The sequence below is a fragment of the Erpetoichthys calabaricus genome, chromosome 5 (genome assembly GCF_900747795.2).
Source record: "Erpetoichthys calabaricus chromosome 5, fErpCal1.3, whole genome shotgun sequence".
NCBI classification, from domain to species: Eukaryota; Metazoa; Chordata; class Cladistia; order Polypteriformes; family Polypteridae; genus Erpetoichthys; species Erpetoichthys calabaricus.
In genome coordinates this window covers 204,329,236-204,343,122 of record NC_041398.2, presented here as the reverse complement: position 1 = coordinate 204,343,122, position 13,887 = coordinate 204,329,236, and the positions used below count along the sequence as shown (strand labels likewise).

Here is a 13,887-nt window from a genome sequence, read left to right as displayed (position 1 = left end):
ATTTTCATTTTACTCTCATCAAACCAAGTTAAATTAGGGATAAAGAAGCAATTGACTAATTATCGATCCACTCAATTGTAACAAACGTTTGTATGGGTTAGCTTCGGAGGATGCCTGTGTTTTTAATTTCATTGAGTTTATTAAGGTGTTTTACACTCTCACAGTCTATTGATCTTCACAGTTTTTGATAATACAAACTAGGCACAAAATACTATTAAAACAAAAGCAAAACAATAAATAATATCTTGTATTTCTGAATTTACCAATGAAACAATACTGAACAAAAGGATGTTTTGCTACATGCCGACTGTCCTTTATATATCCTTATTAGAAAAAAAGTACTTTAAACACATTGAATAAAATAATTAGCCACACAGATAAATGCACTTTATAATCTATATTGACAACAACAGAGCCCGATCCTTTTTGTAATCCTTAGGCAGTATTAATTTTAGAGCTGCATTAGATAACATGCAAATATGTTATGACTATGCGGTTTGATTGTTGTCACCTTATCAAGTAGACTCATCAGTCTTTATTAATCCTATATGAATGTATCAGTAGATACAATAGGCATTATCAGCAAGATATGAATAATAAAAATGCTGCTGTGTATCAATGTCAAGATTTTTAATTGATGTGTTATGCATTGCTATTCATTGAATACTTACTTGTGAATGAATCACCTTCATACAGTAAATCCAGCCATCCATCCATTTTCTAAATTTACTTACTCATAAGGGTCCAGTTTAGAGATGTCAATTAATGTTACTTGTGTATTCTTGGGGTAAGAAAATACTTGACTACCCATAGAAAAACACACAGAGATTTGATAGGATAGTGCAAACTCTACTTACACAGTGACTGGGCCAAGGTTTCAAACCCACCTGTCACCATGTTACTCATACTTATACATTTTTCAGTTTATATTGTATCCTGCAACCAGTATCTTCATATGGTTAGCTGATCTGTAAACTCTTATTCACCTTTAATGTGCATAAACATAAATATCAGTCATTATGAGGCTGACAATAAATCTACCAAACCTACTGGCTCATTCATAACCCATACACATTAGAATTTAATCACACAAATTCTAGCTGCTCTGTGATATAGTAAAGCCACTACCGAATATTTATCAATCAATACAACCTTGCAAGTAATTGAAAGCAACTCTCTTTTTGATGCTTAACATTAGTCAGGGTAAGACCTTTACCGTCATTAACTTCAGGATGCTCCCATTGTTTCCAGAATGTAGCTTATTTTACAAGTCACCCACTGGCGGAGGGGGCAGTAGTACTCATAATGGAATTGCTCAAATTCAGGAGTCTGACGAATCTCATGGAGGAAGGAAATATCAATGTCTGATTCCAAAAGTACCAGGAGGAGTGGTACAACCAGCAACAACAGTCCGAGTCCCACAGCCAACAGCTGGATGAAGCTACGTACAAAGGCGTTCAGTTGCTTGTTGCCAGTGAGAAGCTCATAACTTTGGCCCAGCAACCATCTTACCTCTTGCATTTCTTCCTCCTCTGCAACTAAGAATGCTCTCTCGTCTGCCTCCAATTCTTCAAATGAATCCCTATCAGGATCCATGTCCTTTCCTGGCTTAACTGGATTGTCAAAAAGCAGATCAATGCCTCCATCTTCTACTGGTGTGGGCATGACACTTGAACAAGGGTTGTACATGAGCTCCGAGATTGTAAGGGCTTCATCTTCCTCCTCTTCCTGTTTGTCTTCAACACATACTTCGGGAGTTATGCTTTCAGGCTCCTCTCCAGGGTCTGTTTCTGATGGAGTCTGTTTACGTGGGGTGAGGTGCACAGTGTCCCGCAGTGCCAGCAAACCTAGTAAGACATAAAAGAAAAGTTTTGTAGTTAAAAAATATAATAAACATTCTCAAAAAGGCCTGATAGATAAATATATATGAGATAAAATTTAAGACACAGATACACTACTTTAGTAAAGTGAGTGGCCATTATTCAGTTGGCTTTGATTGAATAAAAAGGCTTCTTCTAATGCAAAATATGTAGGCAGAAAACCCCTCATGATGCTAGTCAAGTCATGTTCTAAGACTCCCATCAGTTTCAAATGCAAAGAACATCATGTCAGTGGTGAAGATATTTTGTAGAAAACTTTGCTGTTTTGGTAAGGTTCTCTTTGGAAAACAGGTACTAACATAAGAGACAAGACAAATATGCCAGTAACTATATACAAATTAACATGAAAGTTCCATAAAATATTAAGAGACTATTTTCCATGTTTAGGGATTCACCCTGGAACCAGGCATGAGAGAGATGAATACCCACAATGTTCACATTTGGAATTTTGGAACACTGAATGAAACCAAATGACAGCATAGAATTTGCTGCTGAAAAGAATGAAAGCTAGCCTGACCAGCCCCATACAAATACCATTCATAGTTCTAAAACTGGATCAATAGAATAATTTTGTGTCTTAATTATGCATTGTTAAAATGTGCTGTAACCAATTTGAATTGATTTATAGCATTGAGATGTGTGCATGAGTCCTGTAATTGAGTGGCAGTTTGGTTTATGTGTTGTGTACAATGCTGTCAGGATGTTCTGACTAATCACAACTCTGGAGAAAACAACCTTTGTTTTATATAGTGCATTTTATAGCAAATGCAAATTCAAAGCACGTAACAAGTACAGATACACAGTACATATGTTCATATTTCTTTTTATAGCTGAAGCAGTGCTATTTTCAGAGATTTGTTTAGGGTCAGAGAGTAGTTCAGAGACAGGAAACAAATCTGTTTTCTTTTTGCTTAAAGTGTACTTCCTTAGCTACTACATTCACATGCCTTCTAAAAATTGAGCATACAACCTGGATAAATGGATGAAGCTCTCCACGTTTATGTTAGGGCTATTTTCCAATCTCCAGATGCAGTTTTAGGTGAATCAGAAAGTGCTTCACCACTTCACAGTAGACAGAAAAGCACTGACATTGTGGGTAGTAAGCAAAAAATTACCCACAGAATCAACTACCCCAGGTTAAAAGTGATCAGGCTGTTATGTTATACAAAGGAGCTAGTCTTTCATATTTTAATGAATATAGGTTTTCTGTCTGTTTTCTAAAAGACAGAGCTCAACGTCCAGATTAGTTTTGATGACTACGCATCAAAACATTTTTCAGATTGTATTTGAACTTTAAGCTTTTTTTTTTTAAAAGGTATGCCAGTGATAACAGAACCTATGTATACATTGCAGAATGAAATCCATTTTGTGCATCCACTCTGTTCAATTCTTTGTAGTGGAGCGCCAAAACCTATTTTTGTAGCATTGCTGTTCGTCATTTCAAACAGCATGTCAGCCTGCCTCTTGGCCTATGAAAAACAGGTCTGCATTGTGAGCAGATGTGCAAGCAATCCATCTGAAAGTTCAGGTTTTACATCTGACCCCGGGAAAGCCAACTGTTGCTTGAAGACTGAGCTCATCTGACAGAAGTGCCACATTTGTAAAACCTGAGAGGCAGAACAATGCTAAAACAATGACTAGATCTCCCCAAAATATGCACTGGATGGCATTTTGGTTCTATAATTATAACCAGGCTCTTCATATTTTAATTATTTTCTTTACTTCTTATAACATTTAACACCAAAAAAGACTATCTGTTCATTCTGTATTATGTACTCTGTTAGTGAATGAGCACACACAGAAAGCATGAACTAAAAATAAGAATGAAGCAAAGTCTACCACATGTAGTCAGCAGTCTGGCTTAATTAGGTACAATTAATTAATTCTTCTTTAGGTATATACGAGTGTACCTCAGGCTACCCATCCCTTAATTTTACAAACTTGATTTCAGTGCAGGGATGAAGGGACATAATGCTTATTCTGGCAAAAGACAGGAACCAAATATGGCTGGAATACCAGTTCATCATAAGACACACCCTCACTCATTCACATTACTGCAATCTCAAGTTGCCACTTAAATGTTGGGAGTAACAGGACCACAAAGAGAAAACCTCCACACTCGTAAAGTACATATAGAAACAACTGTGGTCTTGTGCTGTTTACTTTCTTCACTCATGAACAAAATCCCAAGATACTTGAACTCCTTCACTTGAGGCAGCACCTCATCCCCAACCTGGAGAGGGCACTCCACCATTTTCTAGATGAGAACCATGAACATGAAGGTGCTGATCCTCATCACAAGTTCTTCACATTCAGCCGCAAACAGCCCTAATGCATGTCTAGGGTCACAGCCCAATGAAGACAACAGGGCCACATCGTCCAGCAAAAAGCAGAGATGAGATCCTCAAACCACCAAACTGGACACCCTCCACTTCTTGGCTGCGCCTAGAAATTCTGTTCAAACAAATTTACAAAGAGTAGCCCTGGCTGAGTCCTACACCCACCATGAATGAGTCTGACATACTGCTGGCAATGCAAAACAAGCTTTCACTCTGGTTTTACTGAGACCAAATATCCCGCAACAGCTGGCCTGGTACCCCATAATCCCATAGACTGGTTGGGCATACTCCCATGAATCATCCAGAATCCTCCTAAGGGTAAAAAGCTGGACCAGTGTTCTGAGCTAGGGATGGAATCTGCATTCTTCCTCCTGAATCTAAGGTTTGATCAAATGCCGAATCTCTCTTTCCAGATCCCTGGCATAGGCCTTGCCAGGGAGGCTGAGGAATGTGATTCCCCCTAAAAATGGAACACACCTTCCGGTCCGCTTTCTTAAAGATGAGGGCCACCATCCCCATCGGCTGAGCTGAAAGGTGAAGCTCTTATTTTACCAGTCGATATACATTCCTGCCCTCACCAACATTCTCCAATAGTTATGAGCTTTGGGTAGTGACCGAAAGAACTAGACTGTGGATACAAGTAGAAGAAACTGGTTTCCTTTGCAGGGTGTCTGGATTGAGCTTTAGAGATTGGGTGAGAAGCACAGACATTCGGGAGGAGCTCAAAGTAGAGCAGTCTGCATTGAAAGGAGCCAGCTGAGGTAACCGCAAATGATGCCTCCTGGATGCTTCCATTGGGTGGTGTTTTGGACAAGTCCAACCAGGAGGAGACCTTGAAGAAGACCCAGGACACACTGGAGAGATTATATTTCTTGGCTGGCATGGGAATGCCTTGGTATGCACTTAGAAGGGTTGGAGGAGGTGGCAGGGGAAATTGATATCTGAGCATCACTGATTAAAACTCCTGTCCCTGTGACCCGGATGCAGATAAGCTGCCGAAGATGGATGGATGGAGAGAGAAACAATTGTGGTATATAATCATACAAGTGCCCCGGATATTCTTCACTACATAAAGGTACAGTATAAAATAAATTTTGCTTACATAAGAATTTCCACCTATTTTTTTAATCAATAAAATTCAGGATTTGGTGTTGAATGCTACTATTGCTGTAATTGGTGCAAGGATAGAAATGCACAAGGGACTGAAAACAACACCAACAACACATACTGTACTTCTATGGCACATTTTCATAGAAATCATTTAGCTTAAAGTTACAAGGTTTTAACGAAAAATTTGCAAAAAAAAAGAAAAACAACAATTTAGAAAGGAATAAATAAATATATGAATCAATTAATAAAATACTAAAAATAGTAAATAAGAACAAATCAAAACGAGTAACTGACAATGTGCAAACAAAGACAGCCACAATGAAACTCTGCAAACAACCTGAAAGCATATTTGTGAACTGCGTTTTGGGCTATCTACAGTGAATATCTATGCCAACATGGGAATACTCCTCAGTGAAAACACTTTAGCGCTAAACTAGGCTTGAGTCTTAAGGACTTTGACAGAAACAGGCAAGGAAGGCAGGAACTCTACAGTAACAGTGAGAGGGGAAAAACAATAGACATTCTGTTTAGTGTAAATAGTAAGAGTGTTAATGAAAATTCTTAAAACATTATCAACAAATAAAAGGACATATCCATTTAGTTATAAAAAATATCCAGAGTTAAGTGCTTTTATGCCTTGTACAGAAGCTTTAATATATGGTGTGCTTTCTGAATAATGAAAGTCTGTTTCCCATTATTACTGTAACTGTTATTGGAAATCTTTTTCAGACCATGTTAAACGTATTCATTCCAATTCACATGTTACCATCCCAAGCAGTTAATTTACTTTAACAGCAAGATGTATAAAATCAGTTTGAAAATAACTAACCAACCTCAATGATAAAACAGTCCTTCTGTCCATCCATCTTCTAACTCATTTAATAAGTTCAGGTATCATAAGATAGGATCTATCCATTGTGGGGCGCACTCGCACACACACGCCATACAAAATCAATTGAGGAAAAAGAGCACTTGGGAAAAATGCCAATACAGGAATAATGTTCCGACTCCACATTGCCAGGTCCTGGGCTCATATTTGAACCAAGGACTTGTGGAAGTGCACTGCACCAGAAATAATTCTTAACACAAAATAAGTAACACAGACAAAATAATGACACTAAAGACTGCATGGTCTGTGAGATTAAAGTTTCAACCATCAATACTAATGTCTGTGTGTGTGTGTGTGTGTGCGTGTGTTTGTGTGGTTGGGGGTGTGTGTGTGTGTGTGTGGGGGGGGGGTGTGTGTGTATATGTGTAAGTTTGTTCAGTCCATCTCAGCAATTTGATTGGTCAGTTTAGCTTTGGTAGCTTAGTGGTAGGGACGATAGCACAAGGAGTCCGAAGTTCGATTCCTGATGTCCCATTTTTTTTTGAAAATTTTTTTTTACAAAAACAAAAAGGCTAAAATGGAGCATTTCCGTGTCTACAAAGCGAACAATGTATCAAGCAAAATTGGGTTGCTAAATACTAATAATGCATAACCTGAGTCACTTTTCAAAGACTGGAATTATTTGCAAGAATACAAATGATGTCTTCACAGCAATTAATGGGGAACAATCTACCATTGGTGGTAGTCAAAAAGTGGACACAAGTTGAGCAGTGTGGCTCAGAACGACAGAGTCTTCAGAAGCTTTATGGGAATGCAATTAAGAGAAAAAGTGCAGGCCAAGAGAAGCTGAGACACACAGGGATACTGAGGAAAAGTGTAAGAGGAACACCAAAGGTACATGTTGGACAAGAGATATCAAATATGAAACATTTTTTAATTTATTCTATTTTCTGACTTCAGGAGTTAAGTGTAACTAGTAAACAACAAAACCGGTTAAAAAATTCATCAATATCAACATAATGTAACTGAACATTTATTTACAGTATTTCCAATACTTTCTTTCTACAGAGATTTTTGCTAGTTTTATGTACCATTCATCCATCTGTCCATCTTCAATCAGAGTAAGACATAGACATAGGAACCAGTAATGAATAGTATATCAATACGCTACATTGCAAACTCACTTAAACCAGAACAATGTACAGATGCCAGTCAGCCTAACAAACATGTCTGTGAGATGTGGGAAGAAAGCCAGTCTAACTTGGGTAAATTCCCTGACAACACAGGAAAAACACTAACTAGCCTTAGAAATTAAGCCAGTCTCTGAAGGTGCTAAAGCAGTAGCACTGTGCTCCCTGCATATGTAACCAATACATTAGAATTGGTCTTTCAGTAGCAATAAAAAGTTCATGAAATAAATATAAAGGAAGACAGCAGTCTTACAAAGAATCACACAAAAAAACTACATAAAGTATAGAAAGAACAACACAGAAAATATGCAATGTGCAATACAACAAGTTACATACTGGAAAAACGGAACAGTAGCAGTCAGGCAATAAGAGAGCCTCAGCTGCTTATGGTACATTGTGCTTACTGATAAAACCCATTGCTTTGGGTTTAGATGCTGCAGAATAACATGCATAGCCACAAAAGCGTGACCAATTTGGTGCCTGAGGTTTTCAGAATTCTATACTGCGACACAGACTTTATTAATATATTGTTAAAAATGGATCTCAGAAAAATGATACTAAGTCATAAACTATGATTATTTTTGTCAAAAGCCTCTGAAATGTCATCTGTGTCTTTAAATCATGTTTTTCATAACAATAAAATTCATGCAAATTAGTTATATAACACTAATAAAGAGAAACAAATTCTATTTCAAAAGCTCTCTTGCCATGAGTTAAAACAGACAAATCACTGTTCATTCATATTTCATTGATATAATAAATTATAATATATATTTGGTTAATAATTAAGTGGGAGTGCATTTCACAAAATGTATTACTAGTCAATTATACCTGTTTTAATTCAGTAATACTTATTTATCTATTGATGTATAATATTGTAGCATATTTTTAAAATGATAAAATTGATACAGCATAGCAAAAAAAATTACAAGGAAAGCATTTACCTTTTCCGGAAATCTTTGGTCCATGTCCTAACAGTCGAACATACACATCTCTGGCTGTATAGTTTGCTAATCGCAGGTGAACACTTCTTCTAGTTGTGATTTTAAGTTGGCATTTTACCATGGTGACTTTTGGATTAATTTATTTTTTATGTCTTCAAACTAGTGCTGTTCATGCTGTTTATGACCTTTAGGAAAGACTGCTAAAAGTTGTGCAGGACAAGCTGGAATCCTCTAAGAATGAATCAAATGACAGCACCATGGAAGGGCTAACTAAGATATGGCACTAGGGAGTGGATGATCCATACGTAAGAAGTTATTTATATAGCTTACATTCACTGCTTTGCATGGATTAGTAAATAGCACATGCTGCTGTTTTACTTCCAACAAAGATTTGGCCAGCTGTATACAAACTATTCAGCAATTCAATATTACTGTTTTGTTTTTTTTTTATAAGCAGGACTGCTAAATGTAATTATAGCACAAAGTTTAATTAATAGTGCCAGTCTAAGGGCAATGGATTAGTTCAATACACTATTCCCATTAAAGCTGTGACAGAAGATAGTTTCAAAAACAACCAAGGCATTCACAATAAAAGATAAAAGAAAAGATACAAAAAATATTTTGTGAATCCATCTGTCAGTTTCCTCAACCTGTTTTTTTTTTTCATTTGAAGATGACATGAAAATGAAGCTGCGGTGGGATGGCGCCCTGCCCGGGGTTTGTTTCCTGCCTTGTGCCCTGAGTTGGCTGGGATTGGCTCTAGCAGGCCCCCGTGACCTTGTAGTTAGGATATAGCGGGTTGGATAATGGATGGATGGATGGATGAAAATGAAGCTTGTGTGTAGATATGAAACCAGTTATGAACTGGATGCCAGATTATCATGCACACAGACCAGGTCAGTTTAGAGTTCTCAATTAATGTAACATCCTTCTCTTTGGAATATGGGAGAATAGCATACAAGTGATGTGCAATCTCCATACATACAGTGATCTAGATCACTAAAGCTGTTAGATAACCATGCCAGCTACTGAGACACTCAGTGATACTGACAATGGGAAGATGGGAATGCAAGGTAACTATGCAGTTACAAGAAAAGACTGGCATGTCAGTACAAGTTAGGGTGTGCTCCTGCACCCTCAGAACTCCACTTCTAAACCAGTAAGCCCACCTGTAAAACACCCTGAGGTATTCATGAGGATTTCTAATCAAGGAATATTAGTGTTGCAGCACAGGGCCCAAGTTCACCTGGCACAGGTATTGGTGCATGTAATCAAGTGGCTGGTCTCAGCAAAACATTTTTTATGATAAAGATATTCCACACATCATAAAAAGTTGCCCACTGGTTTATGCTTGTGTCTCAAAGCTTCATGTAACTTGGTTTGATTCCCAACCCTCTCACTGTTTGGATGCATGCAAAAGACATAGGTTATTTGAGAATGGTTTCTAAATGCAATCAATTAATGTTTCTGCTGTTTAATTAAAAATAGAAATTTATGTGGAATATAAGAAATGCTAGTCATCTAACATACTAACCCCTTTAACATACTGGAAAACATTTCTAAAAGATGACACAAATATTTTCTTGATAAACACTGCAGATTAAAATGGTCAAGTATCATAAAAATACAGTACACCTTTTGAAAAATCAATACATTAGTAAATATGATGGTTAAAGAGTAGGTAGTGAGGTGTGGAATGCAGAGAAATTGACTGCATTATCATCATATAGTTCAGTAAATTAGCAGTTTATCCCACACTGTCTTCTTTATATATAATACATTTTAAGTCTACCACATTCTGTTTTGATTTTTAAAACTAGTCATCTTAAAAGATCAAAAAGCAGCAGAGGAAGAACATCCAAGTGCTACACAGAGGATACCTCAGGCATGATCCAAATCAAGGTCTAGGAACTGTACTATGAAGCTGTAGCACTACTTACTGCATCATCTTAACTTTTTCTATCTCTACATTTTAAGAATAACATAAAATAAAACTTTAAAGTGACAACTTTTTTTCTCTGAATTTACTATCTTACTCTTCTTTATTTAATTATCTGGTTTAGTACAATGCTATATACTGTATACCCTGCTGTTCTTTTTTAAACTCTGTGAAGTGCCTTGAGCATGGGAAAGGTGCTATATAAATAAAATGTATTATTATTATTATTAAAGCAGTTCATGTTCAGGTATTGCTACATTACAATAATTAGCCATTTCTGCACATACTTTGAGTATTTTATAAACCATAGTTCAATCATGAGAAAAACAAATTTAGTGGTGACTCTTTTTTCATTGAAGCTTCATCCTTTATTCTTTAATAATACATCTAATAAACTATGATCTTGCCATTCTAGAATCTCCAGGGAAGATATCTGTGTCAGATCTCATCCACTTGACTTGCAGCTTCAGAGCCCCAGGTGATTGTCAGTATACTGATGCCTTTCTCTGAGCTGTTTAGTCAGTCCATCACACTTACATGCACACTAACTTCTTTATGGTAGCTGGGGGCTAGAGATGCTTGACTTCCTAATGTCTAATTTTAGTGCAGCTGGTACTAATAAATACTCGTTTTATTTTCTGATGCGGCCATATTTCGTTATTCTAGTTATCAGGTTTTGAAGACTACCATAAAATTCCATTATTTTCAAAGCTGTATCACACAACTGATTTTTTCCTAAGTTTATTTATACATAAAATACCCTTGACAATTATTATTTTTTAATTTAGATATCCAACTCAGGAAGAAGAAGAAGAATACAGCACACAGAAGCCATTTAGACATACAGACAGCCCTAATAGCAGAGCATATGATAGGAGAAAACAGGAATACTTGAAACAGGGCCACATGAGAACAAGGTGAAGATGCAAAACCTACACATAAGGTATCCAAACCCAAAATTAAACTTCAAAAGCCAAAATTATTTAAACAGTTTTTAAAAAAGAGATAAATGTGAAAAAGAAATGCTGTATTGTATGTCTTCTACTTTATTTTTATCCTATCAAAAAGCTTTAGGAAAAATCTTTGTTAACAACTGAAAAACAGTTTATATTTAGGGATAAGAGTTACATGTTACATTACACATATATCCATTGACTCCCCCAACTGCACTCTCCCATACTTTGAAATCAAACTCCTAGACTCAGACATAACAGCACACCATGCTATGGAGCCCTAGTTTGGAGCCATGAATTGAAGGAGCATATTTACACTGCCAAAGGGCTCATTTTATTTATTATTATGTAAATAATAATTTTTCTTCATCAGTACATATTCATTTTTTGTACTAGTAATATTTCCCTTTTCAAAATATCCATACCATCCTTTAATTTCTAAGTTTACTATATTTAGTTCTGACTATTAAAACCAGAGCCTATCCCAACAGCATTAGGTTCAGTTATGAATTGGTGCCTGATAGGAGATCATTTCATTATAGGAAACATTTGTGCGCCCGCCCCACCCCAATCTTTATACTTTGAGACACTTTTATCAATCTCCTGATTAAACATTTCTGCAGCATTTGTTAGTCAAGGTTATGTTTTTGATAAAGAGACCACTCTTTATTTTTGTTAGCTTAAGATATAGCTATTCACTTTACTTACACAGAAAAATAATAGACAATGCAACATAGAATATTTGCATAAAATTTGTTGCAAAGGTACTTAGTTTTTGCTGGTTTGTGATAATCTAGTTACCCTTATTACTACTCACGAAATGTACTCCATTGCAAAGGCATAGCTAACTGCTCATTTAATGCTGTCATTATCATTGTCATTAAAAAAGTAACTGGTCCTGAAACATTTCTTTAATATCTGGTACTCAAGGTCAAAGTGAATTTTGTTTATGCATAAAAACATTCTAGTTTGCATAATTTAAGAAATCCTATTAAATATTAAATGAAAACACTTAATGGATAGAAGTACAGATGGAGTAATAAATATACTTTGTTATTTTATGCTGTGTTCTCACTATATGCAAAAGAAATAATGATTATTGTTTATTAAATATTAAATCTAAAGTTACTTTTGAATGTGTGATATTTCTTTTTCTATGCTGTGTAAAATATTATAATTTTTAACATATATTAATGCTAGGCTATATGGCAGTACTGGGGCAAAATGTCATACAGTTAGATTAACTGGTGACTCAGAAATGAGTGACTATATTCTGTAATGTACTGTAACCCCATCCAGAGTTGGGATTCTACATTTTCCACAATGGTGCCAGGACTGGCACCAGCTGCTCACAACCCTAAACTGCATACGTTGGTTATAGAAAGGGATTGACAGATTAATATATTGCTATTCCTGTTTAAATTAGCAGAATTGTGCTGGGAGATGGGACCAATCCCAACTACACTGACACAGTCTGCAGCACACTATCAAAAGCAGATCCCTCAGCAGCGACATCACTTGCTAGTACAACACTCTTAGTAGTACACCTATTGTTAACTGAAACTTTAAACAGATCTTACTAAGGTGTTACTCTTTCTCCACTATACAAACAACCTTGGCAGCCTTTTTGAGGCAAGCTACCAATTATTTTCTCCCACTCAGCTTTAAAGTTATTTAAGAGTTCTTATAAATAGTAATTTAAGCCTTCTCTTACTATTACTTATCTGCTACTGCGGATTCCTAATGTACAAGATGGTGCTTTATGTGTTACCTGCACAGTAACTTGCTTATACAGTACTTCTCACTTATTATTACTTTGCTGTGTTAATGACTAACCAAGCTGTCCAAAATAAATTAACAAATGAAATATAAGGAAACCTACTTGGTGCATACTACAAATATAATTTCAAAAGAGCTACTATATATACATGAATATTTTGCCAGATTGTATTAAACAAAACTCATGTTGCACAAATATCCCAATTTAAACACCAAATAAAATTTATTATAAAGCACTTGCAATAGAAGAGCTGGGGATAAAAAATTACTTGTAACTCAACATAATGTTAATGTTAAAAAAAGAATATATAAATCCTAACCATAAAACAAATTTAAAAACACTTTATTCAGATTTTACCATTTAAAGAAAATGTTATACATACTTCAATATAAAATGCAGCCAGTTAATGATGAACTAAAAATGAAAATATTGTCTTTTTTGCTATGCAGGCAGTGCCACCAAACTAACAATGTAAATACCCTGACAAACCTTAGGATTAACACTGGTGACCTACCTGCTAAGCAATAGTATGTAGTATTAAAGCACCATTCAATCAATATGTTATAAAGACAACTTCATTACAAAGTCCCTTTAGGGCTTAGGATCATCAAGGAAGTTTGGAAAAAGACAAAATACTCGCGCTTCGCAGCGGAGAAGTAGTGTGTTAAAGAGGTTATGAAAAAGAAAAGGAAACATTTTAAAAATAACGTAACATGATTGTCAATGTAATTGTGTTGTTATTGTTATGAGTGTTGCTGTCTTATATATATATATATAATATACACACACATAAACATAAATATACATATACATATATACATATCTACATATACACATATCTACATATACATATATATATATACATATTGACATCCACATATATATACATATATATATACACATATCAACATATATATACACAG

General features: G+C 35.7%; 1 protein-coding gene across 2 annotated transcripts in view; it reads right to left on the bottom strand.

The window, feature by feature from the left end:
- Window positions 1-717: 717 nt before the first annotated feature.
- frmd3 (FERM domain containing 3) overlaps window positions 718-13,887 on the bottom strand; it is a 276,915-nt gene continuing 263,745 nt past the window's right edge. For both annotated transcript variants that reach the window (XM_051928615.1, XM_028802430.2), the window contains one exon: window positions 718-1,847. In XM_051928615.1, the coding sequence (XP_051784575.1) occupies window positions 1,228-1,847 (620 nt within the window). In that variant the 3' untranslated portion in view covers window positions 718-1,227. The remainder of the gene's footprint in view (window positions 1,848-13,887) is intronic.